Source organism: Mus pahari, chromosome 17 (genome assembly GCF_900095145.1).
Source record: "Mus pahari chromosome 17, PAHARI_EIJ_v1.1, whole genome shotgun sequence".
NCBI classification, from domain to species: Eukaryota; Metazoa; Chordata; class Mammalia; order Rodentia; family Muridae; genus Mus; species Mus pahari.
The window spans coordinates 60,463,278-60,484,327 of record NC_034606.1 but is presented as its reverse complement, the minus strand read 5'-3'; the positions used below and the strand labels follow the sequence as shown (position 1 = coordinate 60,484,327).

Sequence of the window (21,050 nt, the reverse complement as noted above, 5' to 3'; positions counted from 1 at the left end):
TCTGGGCATGCATGACCTTCTGGGCATGCATGACCTTATAAGGGGAGAGGAAGCTTAACCTGGCCACTCATCTATAAGACCTTCTCTAGTGAGGCACGGAGAACACACTACCAAGACACACAAGCCTAGCGCAGGGGAGAGATAGCCTACTCCTGCCAATCTCAGGCCCCATCCCTGGACCCACAGAGGGTAAAAATATAAATCTTTGAAAGGAAGGGAGCTGAAATCTTTTGGAACCACCTGACCTGCCTATGCACCGGTTCCTGTAAACACTGATTTTCAGCTCTTCAGCAGTACATTCAGGAGTGAGAAGAGTTCTAACACTCTCAAAGGTATTTTCCGAATTGGTAAACCTTTAATACTTGCAGAATATTTAATAAACCAAAATCAAAAAGACAGACCGCAATCCAAAGAAATAAATATCTCAGAAGGGTTACTCAAACCACACAGCACAACCTAAAACTATCTTTGAATATTTCATGAGCATGATGAGATGGGGAAACGCCCTGAGGGACACTACTCTCACAGACAATGTGTTTTTTTTTTTAATTATGTATATTGGGGTTCTGCTTCTTTGATATGGAGACTGAGTTTTGGTTCAAACTACATTATTGTATTTACAAGGCCTCTTAGGTCTATGACACACAGCAGTTGGGACAATCCTCCACATCAGCCTGCAATTACGTGCTTCGAAACAGGTTGACATCTACCCTGTCGTTCATCTTCTTCCCCAGAAGTCCTCCAAGGTGCCACAGGCAGAGAGGATGATAATTGTTAGAGGAGGTGAGAGCCTGAGAGGTGGGACATGCCACATCAAGGCTGCCATCGGACTAGAGGGACAGCTTTAACTCCAGCAACACTTTCCCCTTCAGAAGGTTCTGGCAGCACAGGTGACCTGCAGTGAATTGTAAGTTTGACACAATAGCAATCTGAGGTAATAATGTGTCTCAGCTCTGTGTGAGGCTCACCCTCCATAGTCCTTCAGGCCAATTGTCTTAGTTAGGGCTTTACTGCTGTGAACAGACACCATGACCATGGCAAGTCTTATAAAGGACAACATGTAATTGGGGCTGGCTTACAGGTTCAGAGGTTCCATCCATTATCATCGAGGTGAGAACATGGCAGCATTTAGGCAGACCTGGGGCTGGAGGAGGTGAGAGTTCTTCATCTGAAGGCTGCTAGTGGAAGACTCACTTCCAGGCAGCTAGGACTAGGGTACTAAAGCCCACACCCACAGTGACACACCTCCAACAAGGCCACACCTACTCCAATAAGGCCACACCTCCAATAGTTATGCCACTCTCTGGCCCAAGCATATACAAACCATCACACCAATTAACTCCAAATCCTTACTTCAATTTTGATTTCCTAAAAAGCTCTTGTTTTCACACATTCTTTTGTTCCTCCTATGTAAACACAAAAGAAAATACAGTCTTATGTCTGCGTACATTTCTTAACAAAGAAGCAAGACTGTGACACAGAGGTCCAGAGAGACTCTGCACTTCAGCTCCCTCATCCATCAAACCGATGTCCTCCCAACTTCATATGCTTGTCCTAAGAAGACATGTGCCCTAACTGAGCCACAGGGTCACCCACTGAAGCCAGGTCCGATCCTACTAACGTCAGGAAAGGAAGTGACCTCAGACCAGTCTTAATCTACTGTTGGCTTTTTCCTCTTGTTAATTCATTACACTACCTACCTAGCTTTCCACTCAGGGAGAGCGCAGCAGAATTGTCCAGCCGACCAAGTAAATTTAATAGAGATAAGATAATACACATTTAAAAATAAAATTTAAGCTGGGCCTGGTGGCAAAGACCAGCAACCCTAGCACTCAAAATGATACAGGAGAATTGGGAATTTAAGGTCAGTCTACAACACATAGAAAATTTGAGAAAAAAAAAAAAAAGAAAAAAAAACTAAAAAAAGAAAATAAAATAAAAAAGAAAATTTGAGACCAGATTGGGCTACATGAGACCCCTGTCTCAAACAAACAAATTGAAATAAAATTACTAAGGTGCCAGGATACTAGCTAATCAAGAAGTTATACTGCTCTTGTTTGTTTATGCATGCAACATAACGTGGGGGTGGGGGAGAGAGGGAAGGAGACTTAACTGTATCCTCCCCAACTTCATATCATGAAATCCTGGCTATCAACCTGATGCTATTCCCTGGGGGCTCTGGAAGGTAATTAGGGTTAGATGAGGTCACGAAGGTGATGCTCACCACGGGATTAATGTTCATGGGTGACAGAAGTGGCCCTTGCAAGCCTAGGTGGGGGATCATGGCAGAAATGCTGCACCCTCCGCTCACATCCCTAGCCCTTTTGGAACACAAGCTTCATTCTTGGGCTAAAGGACAGACTTCCTTATAAAGACAGAACTGAGCCAGGTGACGTCATCTAGTCTACAATCATGCCAACCACGGCCTTGTTTACTTTTAAGTATTCTTAAGCAAACAAGTCTATATTTGGGAGATCACTAAGTGCTTAATTAACTTATAAGACCAACTCCCCAAACCTACCATGACTACCTGTCTATCCACCTCCACATTAGCACAGGACCCTGCTCGGCTTCTCCTCAAAGGCCAAGGACACGGTCTCCACTGCTCTCGAACTCCAGTGGCAATGTTTGCTTTGACTTGAGTTCTCAAACATAGAAGTATTTCAAGCACTCTATTGACCCAGGTTAGAAAAATCCTGAAGAACTCCAAACGGATTAATATGGGAAAGTGCAAGAAACCCCAAAACCACAAAACAAACTTCCCCTGGGTTTCAGACACTCGCTGGTTTCAAAGAAGGTTGCTGGTGAATGGTCCTGATCAGAACCATTTATTGCAGAAGGTAAATGAATATATTCATTTTAATTCATCCCTACTACAACATTAAGAACAGTGAGCCCCAGTATTCACTGAATGAGGTCGCCGGAGGAATAAAAATTAACTAAAGATGTACTGTGTACCTACACTCAGAGTTAGGAATTCAGTGCTTTACGCTAATTTCCCTCTTGGTATTTCCAGGCCCTAGTTCAGTAACACAAGTAATGCTTATTAGCAATATTAGTGCAGCATGTGCTATCACCGTCAATGTAATGATCTTGGGCTTTCCTTTTTACTAAAAATGTCAATCTAACTTCTGCAATCCCACCCAAGAGGGTCTATGGAAAATTATAATTAACAGATTTATTCTATAAGCAGTGTAATTAGCTGAGAGCCCATTCAATGAATGGCTATAGTTAAGGTACTTTATATATCAGAGTAGCTTCATTTGAAATCAGGAGGTTTACATTATTGGGCCAATATAAACAAGCAGTAGCCCCAGGTTGGGCATGGACTATCTCATTTTACCTTCACAGCGGGAAATACGAAAGGTTCGGAAGACCCAACAACTTGCTAAGGTTGGGAAGTCAGTGTGTAGCAGGGTCATTACTTTAATTCAGAGATTTCAACATCCGAAAAACCTCCTAATGAGTCTTTCCCACTGCTGTGTACTAGACAGAAATCTGAAAACACATTTGCCAGGAGGACAATAAAAAAAAAAAAAAGCAGATTAATGCCAGGAAGGTATTTTCTATAAAAGAGCCACCAACAATAACTCAAGGAGGAAGGAGGGGAAAAGATCAATTTAAACTTCGTTTTTAATATGACAAATCAATGAAAAGAAATGTTATGCTTCTGATTTTTATATTAAAAAACCAAACCGTATATTAAAAATTACACGACAGTAGATTGAAACTGCAGATGACATCACTACAAGATACCACAAAGCTTCAAAAGACATAGTCTCCTTTCTAACTGAGTGAGAAGTACCCCCTCCAACTGTGGCTGGAGTAGTCCTCCTGCTGGTGTGTAGGAATGCCTGCTGACTGACACCCGCCCACAAGGGTGGTCTAGAGAGCCTTCTATGATCCCACAAGAGCCACTTGCTGGGCATCTGAGGACAAAAGCTACCAGAATGCTTTCCTTTTCCTTTCTTCATTTTTATCAGTTCTTTGAGAATTTCATAGGGTGTTTTGATCATACCCACCCACACTCTTTCCAGATCCACACCCCCTTTCTTACCCACCCAACATTACACCCTCCATTTTTTTGTTAACAGTACATTTTTTTTGCTGCCCGTATACTCTTAGATATGTGACTTTCACGAGAAGGTAGACAAACCATCAGGGGCCACAAAAATACAATGAGTCTTCACCTCCCAGAACTACCGATTGCTGATATCTGATGTTCGCATACACCTCTGCCCAGCATGCTGGAATTTTATCTGGCCTTACAGTGTGCACAGGTTGTACAGGCTGCTTCCACTGTTGTAAGTTTTATATGCACAATGGCCCTGCTGTGTCCAGAAAACACTGTTATAGTGTAGCCATGCACCACCTCCAGCTCGTTCACTCTTTCTGTCCCTTCTTCCAGAATGACTCCTGATCCTTGGGAGGAGGGGTGTGCGTGTGATAAAGATGTCCTATAAAGCCAAGCACCCCACAGTGTCCTATTGCCTCCACCCTGACCTTGTGGGTCTCTTTGTCAATCACCATCTTTCAGGGGTGTTTGGAGAAGCCATCAGTTACAATACTGCATCCATTTTGCAAAGTTACAGCAGCAAGTTCTAACCTTGGGCGGTGACCTGTCAAGGGACCGGTGCAAGGCCTCGATAATGGCACCAGGTAAGGGTATGAAGTCATTCTTGCTGCAGAGCTTTAGCCGTTGGGAAACCACCAGAGCAGATCCACTACAAGTGGAGAGGAGCTCCAGAACCCTTCCGGGGAACAGAGGGCCAGCAGGCTTCTGAAACCATACCCTGACAAGCCGCACTCTTCCATATCCAGGCCCAGTGTTTTGAGCTTCCTGTGCCCAAAGTGATTGAAACAGGAAGTCAAGAGTCAGGGAGAGAGGGGAAGGAACAAAGGGAGGGGGAGGGGGAAGGGCCTTCTGCTCTCCTCTCATCCCCACCCAACCCAGCCACTCAAGGGAATTCCTTGGAAAGGGCTAAGGCAACAGCACTGGAATTCGGTTTCAAAAGGCAGAAGCTCCAGCTAAGAATTCCGCAGTGCTAAGCAGTCAAACCCTAACTCCTCACAATTAACCCCCTTACCCTAGACAACCCGCATCTGAGGGCGATTCTGGCTGTGCTCGTCAGAGACTTAAAAAGACCTCGAATATACTTCCCATGCAGCTTAGGGAATTCGAGGTCCCTTTCCCTACCTATGTTGTCCAGAGATCCTGGATTAAAAACTTCTTCCTGGGGCTGGAGAGATGGCTCAGCAGTTAAGAGTTCTGACTGCTCTTCCAGAGGGCCTGAGTTCAATTCCCAGAAACCACATGGGGGCTCACAACCATCTGTCATGGGATCTGATGCCCTCTTCTGGTGTGTGAAGACAGCTACAGTGTACTTATATAAATAAAAATAAATAAATCTTTTTAAAAAAAAACAAAAAAAAAACTTCCTAATGCTCATGCTTTGGCAATGAAGAATGCAGAATTGAGACAGAAAGCAACTTATTGATTACTCTTTCAAAAGTGCCGTTCACTATCGTAAAATCTCCATGAGTCTCCTCCAAGGCACCTTTAGGTGACCTGTAATCCCAGCACTGGAGAAGCTAAGGCAAGAAGAGTTCCGCTTAAAGGCCAGCCTGGGCTACATAATGATATTCTGTGTCCAACAAGGGGGGAAAGCACCTCTGTTAAGACCCAAACCAGAGGAAACTGGTAGACATAGAAAAACTAAACCCTTTACTGCAGCCTACCACGATGGGCCAATGCTATAAACGCAATCTCATTTAAAGTTTAGAATGCAAGGCCCACAGGACTCCTATAAACAAATCTATTTAAGACTGCAAAAAACTCGAAAGCAATCTAGAGTAGTCATTACTCTATCCAGGTCATCTCTCATTACTGGGGAAACAGTAGCAAACGGATATTTTACACAGCAGAAATCATGGGTGATAGGGTTTAACAACTGTGTGTAGAAACCTAACTAATATACAGTCAGCCTTTCTCTGCCTTCTGGATCTACATCTAGAGTTTCAACTAACTTCAGATTGAAAATGTAAAAAGCCTGCACCTACTGAGGGCTGAGCATGTACTCCTTCACACTGCCCCTGAGGAATACAGTGTTAGAACACTGGAACAGCAAGGACAGGTATTAACAGTCTTTACAGTGTAATTGGACCCTCAACATAGAATTTACTTATAGTATACTGTAGGTTATATGAAAACACCATACCACTTACATAAAGGGCCTGAACACCTGAGGACTTTTGATATCTAGAAGACCTTAAAGCCACTCCTCCACAGATACCAAAAGGATGATATACAAGTTAAAAATCAATAGATATAAACATTATTCAAAATAATACAAAAACTGTAACATATTTTTAAAAAAAAAACTCAGAAAGTAGGATGGTTAGCTTTAACTGTCAACTTGACACAACCTGGAATCATTGGCCAAGAGTCTTGATGAAGGGCAGTCTACACACTGAGCTGGCCTCATGCCTGTGGGAGACTGTCTTAATTAATATGGGAAGACCCAGTCCACTGTGGACAGCACCATTCCCTAGGCAGTTCACATAGTGGCATCATTCCCTAGGCAGTACCTATGGTGGTATCATATCATTCCCCAGGTAAGAAGTCTTGAACTGTTTAAGAGCACAGAAATCAAGCTGAACACATACAAATGCATGCATTCATTTTCTCTCTGCCCCTGACGGTGGATATAATATAACCAGCTGTTTGAAGTTCCTGCCTTAATTTCCCCACCACGATGGCCTATACCCTGGAATTATAGGAGAAATAAAGTCCTTCCCCTGCCACTAAGTAGCTTTTGGACGTGGTATTTTATCAGCACATCAGAAACAAATCCAGTGCAGGACTCTTCTCTGTCCATTCAAAACTTCATAAGTAAGAGTTCATAAAACTCTTTATTAGTAAAGGAAATGACAGGTCACACATATGCTAACTCTAACACAAGTCTGACAGTGAACCCTAAAGCTTATCCACAGAATTAATTTTTTAAACTGAAAATTGACCCTTCATCTGTCTGAACTCAGAATTCAGGCAGGCCAGAGGAAAGTCACTGCAAGGAAGATTTGTGCCAGGGAGGACTGAAGAAAGAGGAGGGTGCGGGAGCAAAGCCACCTCAGAGAACACAGTCATCAAGACATGAAAGACACCTGGACATGCCAACTAAGGAATGACACCAGTCTCCACGAGGCAAGGAAAAGGTCGAGAGTCATTCACGACTCATCAGATGCAAATAGTTTACTACAGAATGCCGGGTTTGACTAAAGGGCTTTCCACAAAGCCTGAGGAAATGCCCATTTTTCATGACGTAAAATACAGAAAGGAGCTTTTCAGCCACATGTTCTGGGATTAAGGCATCCACGCCAAGCCGACAGCATGTCATTTTCATTGTGTCACCATCCTGAAGCTCAAGGTCACAAGGCCCCTGGGGAGCTGCTTCTCATTGGACTTATTAGCTGCCAGATCCACATGTCTACCTACCACCAGGAGGAATATGGTTTCCCCCACATCCTAGAACGCACTGGGTCTTTCTCAGGTGGCCGGCTGAAGCTCAGCCTCTCTCTCATTCACCATCTTATATCCAACAGCCCTAATATGACCGAAGAAGGATAGTGAAAATAAAATAACATTCGGATAATAATCTGGACGCCAAGATTTCAGGTACCACCAGTGTGGCAGTTAAAGAGGGGATGTGGGACACATGATAAATGATTAAATCCACTAAGGGACACCAAGTCAGGCAGGCCCTACCAGGTCTACCTCAGGCAGGAGGCAGGTAGCACCATGTGGGACAAGGCTTCTAAAGACACACACCGGAGCCAGATTGAACCAGATTGAACCAGAGGGTAGGCCTAAGCCGAGGAAAAACATTTCCAAGCAAGGAATATGGACACATGGGGGAATTTGGTGGGAGGCAGGCAATGGCATCAGAGCTGACACTCAAGGCTATTACTAGGTTCCTGGGAAATGCCGAGTCCTTCAAGGCTTCTCACAGAGAGCCAGAATTAGTTCCTCAGACCCGGGTGAGGCCCTGCTCAGAAGTGGGACCCACGAGAGTTAGCTCCAGGGGGAGTGTGGATGGGGGCCGTAATTTGATTCAGGCAGTTCCTAGGCCTCCTTAACTCAGGCAGTGAATGACTAATCAGCCTTAAGAAATCCTGAGTCACACGCAGGGAAAGCAACGCCAGTGCCAAGTAACTTCTCTGAGAACTGGGAACCCACGGGCTTGGACAAACACTGTGGAATCTTACATCTGGGGCCAACAGTGACTCCTGCCTCCTCCCTTGGTGCGGGTCAGTTTTAGTTTTGGGCTTTTAGAGCTCTTTAGTTACCAGATGAAGGCTAAGAATATCCGTCCGAAACATGCTTTAGCCAAAATGCCAGTAAGTGCTGACCTTTTGGAAAAATTAATTATTATACTTGACATTCCTGTGCGGAAGGAACAAACCCGCACGCATTTCTCTACGGATGGCGAATTGCTGTCGCACCCAGCAGCCTGGTCACTCAGGGACAGCGTGTGAAGTGACTCTGAGTTTGGATTCAGACAGCAAAGGAATTAAACTGAATATACTTTCCCTGTACCCTCCTCCCCAACTTAAAGCTAGTTAACTTCCTCTTATAAGCAAAGGCATTGTGTGAGTGGTGGATACAACCACAGAAATAACTAAGACAAAAATAAAAAAGTAAGAAAGAGAAAAAAAAGAAAGAAAAAAAAAACCAAACAAACAAACAGAGGAAGAAACCTGAAAAAGTAATGTTAGGTAGCATGGTAAGATTTAAGATTTAACCAGAAAAGATCTTTTCCAGATATTCTTGCAGTTCAAATACACTGGACTAACGGGAATAGATAACTACACGTAGAAGAATCTCAAAAAAAAAAAACAAAAACAAAAACAAAAACAAAAAAAAAAACATGCAACATGAAAAGGGCCAAGCATAAAAGATGATTATACTCGACTTGGTTCCATTCAGGTCAAATCCAACAGCTGGTACCGTCAGTTTACAGGAGAGGTCATTAAACTGTTCCCCTGGACTAAGAAAGGGGGTGGGGGTGGGGGTGGAGGGACGTGGCCTCCGCCTGAGTGTGGGTGGCAGGCAGACCCAGGATCTGCCAAGCTTCACAGTTTACAGCACATATCACTATATATGAAGTGAACTTTAAAAATCTAATCAAGAGCATCCCTGGAGTGGGTTCCTGTCCGACAAAAGCACGGCAGAAGGCAGCAGCAGTCTCTCACACTCCCCCGAATTCCCCCATCAAGAAGACTCCCTTTGGCCAGGAGCCACAAGTAAGGTAAGATGCCATTCTAGGATGGACAACCTCATACAGGGTCTCAAGCAAGAGGACTGTTTTAAACAGCAGATGAGAACAAAGTTTGTTTTCATGCCCTCCTGCCCCATGACCTAAGAACAAAACAAACCTTAGCTTGTGCCCTTCCATATAGCCCTAGGTGCTCTGACAGGCAAGAGAGACTCTCCAGCAAGGGTTTCAGGAGGGAGGAGCCTGTGGGGCTTTCCTGCTCCACCGGGACTTCTGATTCATGCCCTCAGGGGTTGGGTTGTGACTCCCAGCAAAGTCAGTCCCTCCCCTTCCCAACAGAAGTGATGCATAGCCCTCAGAGAGCAGCCTGAGAAGGGAACGTGGAGCTGGCTGAGAATCCAGAAGATCCAGAAAATTCGTTCTCCTCTAGGTCCCCACGCCTTTGAGGTCAAGAGAGGTAAGAGACTGTGAGCAGGGAATGGCAGTACCCACTGTCTCCCCTCTTCCTTGGGCAACACAGAAAAACTAACAACTGATGACTCCAAAGGTCTTAGCATCGCTTTCAAACCTACAGAAGGGAGAGGAGGGTGCTAAGTTGACTGTAAAGCCATGATAAAGGGACCTGAAGATGCAAGCGTGTTTTATTGCCTCTATCCCAGTGTGGCTATTGCAGTCAACAAACACACAGAGGAATAGTGGGGCTTAGGACTATGAACCACCTCTGCAAGATACACGAAAGACCCCGGATAGCATCATAAACAAAGCCTGCACCCGACCAGTTCTGGACCTGGAAACCCAAAAGCAAAGACAGGGTTTTACACGTTTGCCAAATGTACACTTGAGCCTTCACCCAGCCTGCTTTCCAAAGCCATGCTCCCCTAAGATCATGCTATTTTTAGAACCATGAAAAGAACAGCTGCAGGGCCAGCCATTCCCCCAGTGAAAGCCCTCCCCCTGGAGAGTGGTGGGCACACCCAAGGTTCTCTTCTCACTGTGCCATCCTGGTTTGCTCTCCTTTTACAGCCTTTAAATATAACTTGTCGCACCCACTTGATACGTCTGCTTTACCCTGCCAGACAGCCCATGCGCTGAGGGCAGGGGCCCTATGTCTTATCTACTGCTCAATTCCCAGAGCGATGACCATACCTAGCACACACAAGACACTAAAGGGACTTTCAGTAAATGAGCATAATCTTGCGTGCATTTGGCTTTCACGGATCACATCTACAATACAAACTGCACTGAAGGTGGAGCTGTCTCTACCTGCTTCTGTATCCTCAGACATCATAGGACACATGGCCTACGGGAGGTCTCTGATACAAAGCTACCAAACTAATACAGTGAGAAAGGTGGGACCATCCCACTGTGCTACCATAAATGGAATCTCTATGCATATGATTTAAAACAAAACCGAAACCATCAGGTTTGATTTGTAAGCAGGGCTCACTGCTGGCAAACCAGTCAAGAGTTCAAGGGAACCTTCCTGGTCAAATAAATTAGTCAACACTATGATTGAACTCTTCAAAATAAGCACGCGAAGCTCGAGACGAGCCAGAAGCCACAGCCGAGGCCACTGTAACGCCCAGGAAAACCATGATTACCCGATTGCTAAAAAGTCTTTGCTGTTTGCTTACCCCAAGCATGATGAAAGGCTTGTCTGCAAGTGTTCGCATCTCCTCTATGATTTGTAGGCTATAATGAGCCTGTTATAGATGCCTGTACCCAGTGGTCACTAAGCACTATTTACATTTAAATGAAGGCAGGAAATATGAGCGGCCCTCGTGGCAGAGGCTGGACTCCAGGCACTGGGACTAAAGAATGGAATTAGGCTTACACTAGGAGTCACTTCTATTAAAGGCAGAAATGTCAATCAAATAACCTTAAACTCAACTCCCCTCTTCCTTCCACCCCAAGAGATGCAATGCATTAGCTGTCCTCCAGCTGGTGGTCCTGCCGCCCAGCTCCAACAACTGGACACAGTGAATCAGTGGTCCCCAAGCTTCTCAGAACACAAAATGAGAAAGCATTGTCTCCTGAACCTAGCCTGCAAATGACACAGAGCTTTCCCTTCTGTTAGCATTAAATCCAGAAGATTTAAGCTACAAGGGCAATAATACAAAGCGAGCTCAAATCTTCTACTTTATCTACTTGTATCTATTTGTATCTATTTATCTACTTGCTTCCATTTGTATCTATTTGTTTCTTTTAACCCGTCTTGTTTAACTTTCAGACTTTTAAATGCTACCCAATGAACAGGAAATTTTAACTCTCATGGGCAATTAAACACTTCCGACTTTTTCCTTTTAAATTCCCCTACTATTACAAAAAGTAAAATGATAGGAACTTCACCTCCCAACCTGGTGCAACTGTGGCAGCAGCTCCCTCTGTGTGTGTGTAACATGTTCATCCTCAGGGGTCAGAGAAGTGTCTTGGTGCAGCGGACAACAGGCAGTGAGGAGTCATCCAAATCCCGAGAAGGAGTCGCTGAGTCCTCAGCCTCAGATGGAATCTGTAAATCAGTGAGTGCTCCCACCCCTGGCCCAGGGAGCATAAAGGAAGAAGGGATGGAAAGAATGTAGCCTGGAGGTGGGGAAGTGAGGAATGTTGTAAATGACACAGCCATTACAGGCATGAATGCATGGGTATGGTTACCTGTTACAGGCATAAACGCACGGTTTGGTTACCTACATAAGACCTGTTAAGGATCAAGGCAGCCAAAAGTCTAGCATGGATGAGGAGGGGCTCACAAGGTCCAAACTAGAAGAGGGAAGGCTCCTTTGTCCTTGAGAATGTGGTGAGTGACAGGTTGCCCATGCTCCAGTTATGGCCCAATCTCCATACCTATTCAGTCAGCACCAACTGGCCTCAGTGGTTAGCTAATGAAGGCTGGGGAGAACTGTATGGAAAGGGAACATGAGTTGAAGGGACATGTTGGGTGGTTTTAGGGGAAGTTGGAGAGATAAGCATGAGGAATGATCAAGATATGTTCTGTGTGTATGTATGGTCTTATTTCTTACACATTTTAAGAATAAAGGCTATCAAAGTATTTGTCACATTGACCCTTTATACTATATCTTATCTTCCTTACTAAAATTATATTGAGGTGATACAACCCTGTTATGAAATGCATCTACTACTGTAAAATCACTTAAATTTCTTCATATTTTGGCTGTGGCTGACTGGCCATTGGGTCAAGCCCCATCCACTCTGTTGTATGTATTAATCCTCCAACTGGTGCGCCCAAGGGCTGGTCACTATCCAAAGTCTTCTGTCAGCTCTTCAGTAGTCAGTACCTTTCCCTTATTCATCAGAATGGAAGCATCAGGCACCATGCTGCCGACTAGGGCCACCGCCCTCCAGACAGTAACAGTAAGAAATGAGAAGTACAATGTGACAAGCGGGTGTAGAAGTCACTGTCTTAGGGAAAAGGAACAAACTTCCACAGAGTAGCCAAAGGGTAATCCTGGGTTAAGACTTAGCTAAGAGGTGGCTCAGCAGTTAAGAGCACTGACTGCTCTTCCGAAGGTCCTGAGTTCAAATCCCAGCAACCACATGGTGGCTCACAACCATCTGTAATGAGATCTGACACCCTCTTCTGGTGTGTGTCTGAAGACAGCTAGAGTGTACTTATATAATAATAAATAAATCTAAAAAAAAAAAAAAAAATGACTTAGCTAAAAACCAGCTACACAAAGCACTGGCAACATTGCAACATCGTTGACAATTGCGGAGGGTCCAGTTCAGCAGGCACCAGAATCCTGCAAACCATGCCAAAGTTTTAAACGCTATTATTTATTTAACATCCCCACACCTTGCATGCCACAGCCCCATGTTACAGAGAAAGGTCATGTAGGTCACCCAAGGTCGCATGGCTGGTGAATGCCTGGACCAGATCGTGAACTTGTATGCTCTGCATCTCTGTGCAGAGCCAGGCTAAGGCATCTGATGGAGTATGGAGGCAGACAAGGAAAGACTCTAAGAAAAAATGATGAGCAACTAAGGAGGCCAGGCAGCTGATGTGAGATGGAAAAAGACCACAGCCTTAGTGAGAAGCCCGGAACCTGATACACAGTTTCTGGGGAATGGATGAGGAAGAGAGAGGATGAATGGTACTGACTACTGAAGAGGGGGGAGGTAGGTGTGTGTGTGTCCTCTTGCAGGTCTAAAAGCATCCTGCCACACCCTCCCAGCAACCCCCCAGGGCTGAAGAGACAGCTGAGAAGCAGGCCTCAGGTGAAGGGCTCCAGTGAATACCACAAGTGCTTCCCAGCTGACACAGACTCAGCTGTCACTCAAGTCAGTCTCCCTCCCTCCCACTCAGCAAAGGGCAGCAAGTATCTGTAAGGACAACTTCCTGTTCCTCCATAGAAGTTCTTCAGGAATCGCCTTTGCCCCAAAGAGAACAGGAAGCTCTTAAAAATCTACTTCTGTTTCTTCTTGAGCAACATCCAAAGCCACGAAACTTTTACCATTTCTTTACACATTACTGAGAAATCCTGGCTTTTTTTTTCTTTCTTTCTTTCTTTTCTTTCGTTTTCTTCAGAAACAGAGTATTGTGTTTTACACAACTGGAACACTCAGAATCTGTTTCATAAGCAACAGAAAGAAATACAATGATTCCAATGAATGCAACCATGTTTAATCAGTATGTTAAAGAGAGTAAAACCGTAAAACAATACAGTACTAATTGTTTTTTAAAAATAAAACTGTTTGTTTTTCTTTTGAATATTTTTTCCTCGAAAATCAGCACAAGTCAGAAAAAAAGAATGTTTAGGATTGCATCCGTGTGACAGTGCCACAAGAGGGACTCAGCTATCACTGAGAGTGTGCAAGGGTTTTCTCAGCTATCTAGCTGCGATGTTTGGAGAGATCATAACAATTTCAGTTATGTGAACAGAGTCTTGGTTTCTACGAAACAAACTTTATAAATAAATAAGCCTTTGATTTGCATATTTATGCCTCGTGAAAGAACTCTATTTATGACTTTGACCCAGTGGTAAAGTTATCCAAGTTAAAAGAAATATTACAAAGAAAAGAACTTTAAAAGATCAATACCCTCTTTCTCCCAATCTTAAATTAGTTGTATTTTTAAAAAGATGCAACAAATTATAGCGTTCCGGTGTCCTAGAATAAAAGCATTAAATATAAAGGCAACATCTGGACTCCCCAAAAGACTGTATTTTCTAGCCAGGCAGTGGTGGCACACACCTTTAGTCCCAGCACTTGAGAGGCAGAGGCAGGCGGATTTCTGAGTTTGAGACCATCCTGGTCTACAGAGTGAGTTCCAGGACAGCCAGGGCTACACAGACAAACCCTGTCTCGAAAAAAAAAAAAAAAAAAGACTGTATTTTCTTCTATTTGTGTTTTTGGCTGCTGAATAACTTCCTGCAACAAGATCTGTCAACTGGTATTCAGAATCGCAGCCGGGGCACCCATAAATACAGAGGCAGGGAGAGCAGTCATTAACCCTTCAACTTGTTTCTCTCTCTGTGCACGTTCTCTTGGATGCATTGGCTGAATGGTATCTTCATTGCTGCTTGGCCCACATCCAAAATCCACTGTTGCCATATTCTTATGCTCTTCAAACTGGCTGTTTCTCGGGATGGGTGCCAATTACTTTTAGCTGCAAAGCTGAAGAGAAAAAGCCATGCAAAAGCAAAAAGGAGTCATAGAAATGACATGGGCCGGGTGGGTGTGCTTCTCAGCAGTGGTGCCCCTGCCAGGCATGCAAGAGGCTGGGGTTCCCTAACAATGGCCATAAGAGCACAATGTGATCATTTGGCTGTATTAAATCCCCACATTCTCCATCTTAACATTTCCGGATCAGTCCAGAAGCACATTGCCTTGGATGAAGGTAGTTAGAGGCATTTCCTTGTTCTAAAACTCGGCTCTTTTCCCACGGACCCAGGCCTGAATGTCCTGTCTAAACTGGACCACTCAGATTAAATCATATGAAATGAAAACCTAAATCAGCCCTATAACAAATGCTTTCCTAAAACGCCTACTATGTGAAAAGCATCAGGATGAGGAACAGGAAGCATCTCACAGTGAGACCACAGCTGTTGGTCAAGAGGTCCTGGTAATGCGAGAGGAAAACTTTTACTAAAAGACACTCATTTCAGTCTAGTGCGCTACAAACACCACCACCAGAGTTCAATACCATCCTTTACCATGGGCACATATCAGGCAATTCCTAATAATACTGGATTACCTCTCACACACCTCAGAATTAAAACCATACCCATAATGGAGAGATCTCCGGGTGTGTTAGATCCAAATTTCTTGGCTTCTAAAGGGGAAAAGGAAACCAGCCCCACATGCCACGGTGGCAGCCCTGCCCCCACCCGCTCTTTCAGAATAATTCTCTGAGGGCTCATTTGTCACATGCAGAACAGTGAGGTTGCCAAAGAGTTGAGAAAGGCTAGGGGACATTTTGGAAAGCTGCGATTTGACTCAGAAATTAGAATGTGGATGGCGAGACATGACAGCATGTGGAACTAAGCAAGGCTAGGCCAGAAAAGACTTTGATCCCAGTTTGTTTGGTTTTTTAAAAATTCTCATTCTTTTGTTAAAAAAAATGCATGTATGCACACACATACACATATACACACATGAATGTAACATATAATACATAAGCTGGGGGTAGCAGTACTGGGTTCATTTGGGGGTTAACCCATTGCGCCTTTAGGAACCACAGCCCCATCATCTGCCTTCCCAGTCCTCCTGGATGGCTCTGCTGCCCACACCGCTCTACAGCTAGCCTGGCAAGGCTCCAAGCTTTCTCCTCGGTACCACTTCCGTACCAGGATTTCTCTCGACACACCCCTTGATTACAGCAGTAGTAAATGATTAGGGCGATAAAGTGTGCAATGAAGCAGAAGAACTAGGAGTATGTAGTCTTCAGATAACACAGAAGAGATTTTTTACAAAGCTGTAAAACCGTTAAGTGTTAGGTCCAAATTATCTCAGGAGTGAGTCATTCAGGTGCGGTGGCCCAGGCCTGGAGTCGCTACACTCAGGAGGCAGAGGCAGGAGAATCGGGAGTTCAGAGCCAGCCTCAGCTATATAAAGAGTCCAAAGAGACAGCCTGCCTATAGCCTGCCTATAAGAGACTGTGTCTCCAAAATGATAAAATAAAGATAAGTAAATAACACACATATACGATAACATAATAAATAATAACACACACATATATACATACACACACACATATATACATGCCGTGCTAGAGAGATAATAAGAGTAAAGGTCATGAAACACAAGAGCAGAACAAATAAACAAAGGCTAAGTACAAGATAGAAACAAGGGGTGTGAGAATGCACTGGAGTCCCTTAGAGATGCAGTTATCACACTACCTACAGGAGTTTCCAACAGGCTTGGAAGGAGGATGACTCACAGGGAGAGAGGAATTGAGGCTGAAGGCAATGGCCTGAGCCAAAGCCGCCAAGAAAAGTATGACTTCACAGAGGACACCACCACCCCACCCCGCCCCGCCCCACCCATCCTTCCTACCATTCAGCTCAAGAGGCGGACTTACACTATGCAGGACAGCTAGAAATGGGATGCTTAAAGATGCTCCTCCTTCTGTAAGATCCGGGACACACCCCTTAAACCTAGGTCACTGCAGCCACTTCTAAACCCAACTCCTGGTAGGGTTTAAAGTCTCCCTCCACCTCACTTCTCAGCAGGCTACCAGACACAGATCTGATCTTTCCAAGACATCTTCCTGGGGCTCCCAAGTTATAGATAGCTCAAGTTCTTTAAAATGTCTGGAGGATTCTTCACAGGATAGTCCCTCCATATCCTTCCAGCCTGGCATCTCTACCCTGCAAGGGCCAGGCTTTCCACAGCCTAACCACCTCTTCTAGAAAGTTCCCTTTCATGCCATCCTCCCATAGTTCTGCATACACTTCAATAAAGCCACCCTCTAAAAGGGACTTTTCATTTTTCAAGGGATCCCCATCCTCGGACAGGAATGTGCCTTGCCCCGGCTCCCACACGGCCTCCTGCACTTGGCCCAGAAGGGCTGATTGGCCACTGTTCATGAGGCCCAACAGGCCAGGACTAGACTAGGGGATGATGGGAAGACAGGAATAGTTTACATGGGTAGATAAGTCTTCCTGAGACTGCCACATTGAAAGAGGACAGAGAAATGGCTGGACCATCATGTAACATGGCCTCAGTCCATTTCCCAAGTGACAGACAATCCGTATGAGAAACTACCAAGTCAACTACCAGAAACAGACAGCAAACCGAGAGCTTTCAAACGAATCCAGCTGAACCCAGAGTTCTTCCTCAGAGCTCCCAGGCCTAGAACCGTTTTCCCTTAGCAGAGTTTGAGCCACAGATAATCCATCCAAGATAAGCCTTTTTAAACCTATCGTACAAACTATAGTTTTGTATAGTATTATACAAACTACAGAGGAGTGAGATACACTGAAGAAATATATTAACCAAAAGCATCTACATTCTGCCATGAAAGCTGCTGCTATCCCTTTTTTAAGAGGGTGGGGTTGGGGTGGGAGGACAAGAGAACCAAAGCAGAAATGAAGGTCAGAGAACACGTGGAGGTATAATCTCTCCTTCATCATGTGGGTCAGGGGGATTGAATTCACGTCCTGGAGCTTGGTAGCGGGTGCCTTTACCCACTGAGTCATCTCACCTGTCCTATATCACGTTTTTAAATCAAGCGGAAGTGACGAAGTGACGCTGAATCAACCGACTAACTGGAGGTGGAAAGTGTGGAGACAAAAGCTGCCAAGGACAGACCACTCTCTGCATTTCCGGGACTTGCAGTTACAGCCATCTCCACTAGGGCACTTCTGCAACTGCTGCCTACACGGGATTTCTGTGGCTCCTTGGTAAAATTGAGCAAGTTTTTTTTAAAAAAAGAAAAACCTGTGCCCCCTGGGTTCATTCATCGCTGCACCTTTTGGGTTACTTCCGATGGTCATGACTTAAGCAAACAAGGAAGACGCCATGGGAAATATAGCATTTTTCAATTCTCCATGGTGGGTTCATGCCACGCAAGGAGGCTACTACCGCACCTCAAGCAGCACCTAAGTATCCGACAACCACCTGAGTTCTCTAAGTACCGAGCAACAACCTGAAGTAACTGTTTATAAAGCCCGACAACCCAGTCTCCCAGAAGGCTCGGCTTCACGCACGTGGGCAGAACACCTCCGTGATACCATCTTCTACTTAAAATGCTTTACTTTCGTTGTTTGAGATTTGCCTTGGATGACGTTGGGGCCTTGTGTCAAAGTAACTTTCCTGCTCTGAATTTTAAAGCTAAGCAAAACTGAACAGAAATTAACATCGAACCCGATTATGCTTTAAACAGCTATACAACTATCCCTCTGATGACAAGTCCTGAAGAGAGATATTAATCAAGAGCTTTAACACTACAAGATTGGAGGCAGAGGTTTTGATTACAATCTTCATTTCACCAGCGCCTCCTCTCCCGCTGTTGGAAATTAGAATTACTTCATAAAAGTCTATCAACCTGGTCTGGTGAGTTGGCTCAGTGGGTAAGAGCACCTGACTGCTCTTCTGAAGGTCCTGAGTTCAAATCCCAGCAACCACATGGTGGCTTACAACCATCCGTAAGGAGATCTGACTCCCTCTTCTGGAGTGTCTGAAGACAGCTACAGTGTACTTACATATAATAAATAAATAAATAAATCTTAAAAAAAAAAAAAAAAGTCTATCAACCTACTTCAGAAACCTTCAAGAAGGCTTATAATTCTGTTGTAACATAAAGGTTCATAGGCTTGGTAAAAAGTCTGATACAAAAATAACTATGATCCACATGAAATTCATAATTCAATAAAGGAAAACCAAAAATTGCCAGATCCTACTTAAATGTTTGTTGCCTGTCAAAACAGGCTGTCTGCTATCTAAAGTATTAATCTAAATACTGGCTGCTACGGTAAGAAGAAGCAGAGGTAGTTAACTACATGGGCTGTTTTACTTCATGGAACAAGCATGAATTTCATGGATCAGTAAAAGCAGAGCCAGCTTACTGGCAGGGTCTGAAGACAACCCATGATGCCTATCATGTAACAGAGGCTAGACCAAATTAGATTTTCCTTCTAAATTGAAATCTGATGGCAGCAAGGGCTTACACTCAGAGCCTCTTGCTTCTGTCAATTTCTATTCCAGCTGGATCTCACTTGAGTTCCTCACGAGGGCAGACAAGAATATTTCCCTAAGAAACTGCTACTATGAGTGTAACTTTCTAACGCTGCTCCCGTCGGTGGTATTTTATGTAAACGGTCACTTTAACTGTTCAGTCTCATGAGACAGGAGCATCCTACATCCTTTACCCAGCAGCCGCCAGGTGCAGTGCCTTAACTTGCTCAACTCTGGGAAATCAGAAACTTGTGCTTGACAGTGTGAGGCACCAGGGAGGCTAACCTGTGCGCACTTTCCTCCCCTCCTTAAAAAGGAATACTATTTGCTCTCTCCACAAAGATAAGTGCCTGGTAAACCGCTGTCACAATGAAAGGCCAAGGCTAAATCGCGGCGTGGAGTTCCCAAGTTCATCTAGTCCTGGGAGTTACCAAATTCCTTTGATTGGTCTGTGAGCAAAACCTGGAAGGAAGGAAAAGCCACACCCAACTCCTAAATTTACTTTGTAAAGTGTTTGGAGGCCTCGAGAAGGAACATTTGACATCCAGGAGGCATGATGGAAGTGTGCCACTATCCTCCGCCCGGCGTCGCCCCGCGTTCCTGCCCCGCGCCCGCGGCTCCAGCCCTTTTGTTTGTGTCTCTGCGGGCTGGTGCTGCGGCGCAGCCTGTGGCCTCGGAGAATTCGGCTCAGGTGTGTCATGAACCCGGGAGCAAGGGCCCCCAAAACACCGCCCGGAGCGGACGCAGGAAAAAGACCCTAAGTTGCTTGGGAGCCTCGGCTTCCGCGCAGAGGCGTCCGCCCGGGATCCCCCTCACCCGGGCCCCGGCTCCGGCACTCACCAATATCTCCATCCTCATCGTCGTCCTCCTCCAGCTCCATGTTCAGCAGGACCTTCCTAGTCATCATCTGCATGTCTCCCCGAGACCGTCGCTCGGCTGCTCTCGGCTCCGCTCGGTTCCGCTCGGCTCGGGCCGCAAGCTCCGCTCAGCCCTCTCGGCACTGCCCCTCTGCGCTCCGCCCGCGCCCTCCTTCAGCAGGAGCTGCTCAGCCTGCGACTGAGCATGCCCAGAGGGACGCCGCCGCTCCCGCCCCAGATCAAACCGCCCCGGCTGCGAGGAGCCCGGGAGGAAGTCGGGCTGGGGCGGGGGTTGGGGGAGGAGGAGTGGCAGATGCTGGGCGAGCCGCGCCACGCCTGCGGGGAGCGCTGCAACCGCAGAGGCAGGCCGGCTTTCAGGAGCTCACGAGGGTCTTTAAACTAATCAGCAGAATTGGGGAGACGCCGCAAGGTGCCCGCTTAGTGTGGGGGAAACGACACACGTGCGCACGGAGAGCCCCTGAGTCCCCGCCCGAGGGAGCACTGGCGGGGAGTGGTCGCGGGGGTGCAGGGGATGAGCTTTTGCAAATCAGCCAGCCCTCCAAGCCCCAGGACTAGGCCGAACGCAACACACGTCATAGCTACGTGTAAACTCTTTAATAGGACAATATGAGAAACTATAGTGCCAGGAAGGACAAAGAAACGAAAGGGGGAAATGACGGCAGAGAGTGAAGGAATGCCGCCCTGACAACCCAAGGACTGGGGCGCAGATAAAGCGGGAGTATGGAGTCCTTGGGTCTGCACAGCTGCTGGCAAGGACGCTGGT

General features: G+C 45.5%; 1 protein-coding gene across 2 annotated transcripts in view; it reads right to left on the bottom strand.

Annotated features, from left to right (window-relative positions):
- Positions 1-20,463, bottom strand: part of Ano6 (anoctamin 6) — a 178,997-nt gene extending 158,534 nt beyond the window's left edge. For both annotated transcript variants that reach the window (XM_021216888.1, XM_021216889.1), the window contains exon 1: positions 20,250-20,463. In XM_021216888.1, the coding sequence (XP_021072547.1) occupies positions 20,250-20,322 (73 nt within the window). In that variant the 5' untranslated portion in view covers positions 20,323-20,463. The remainder of the gene's footprint in view (positions 1-20,249) is intronic.
- Positions 20,464-21,050: the final 587 nt, after the last annotated feature.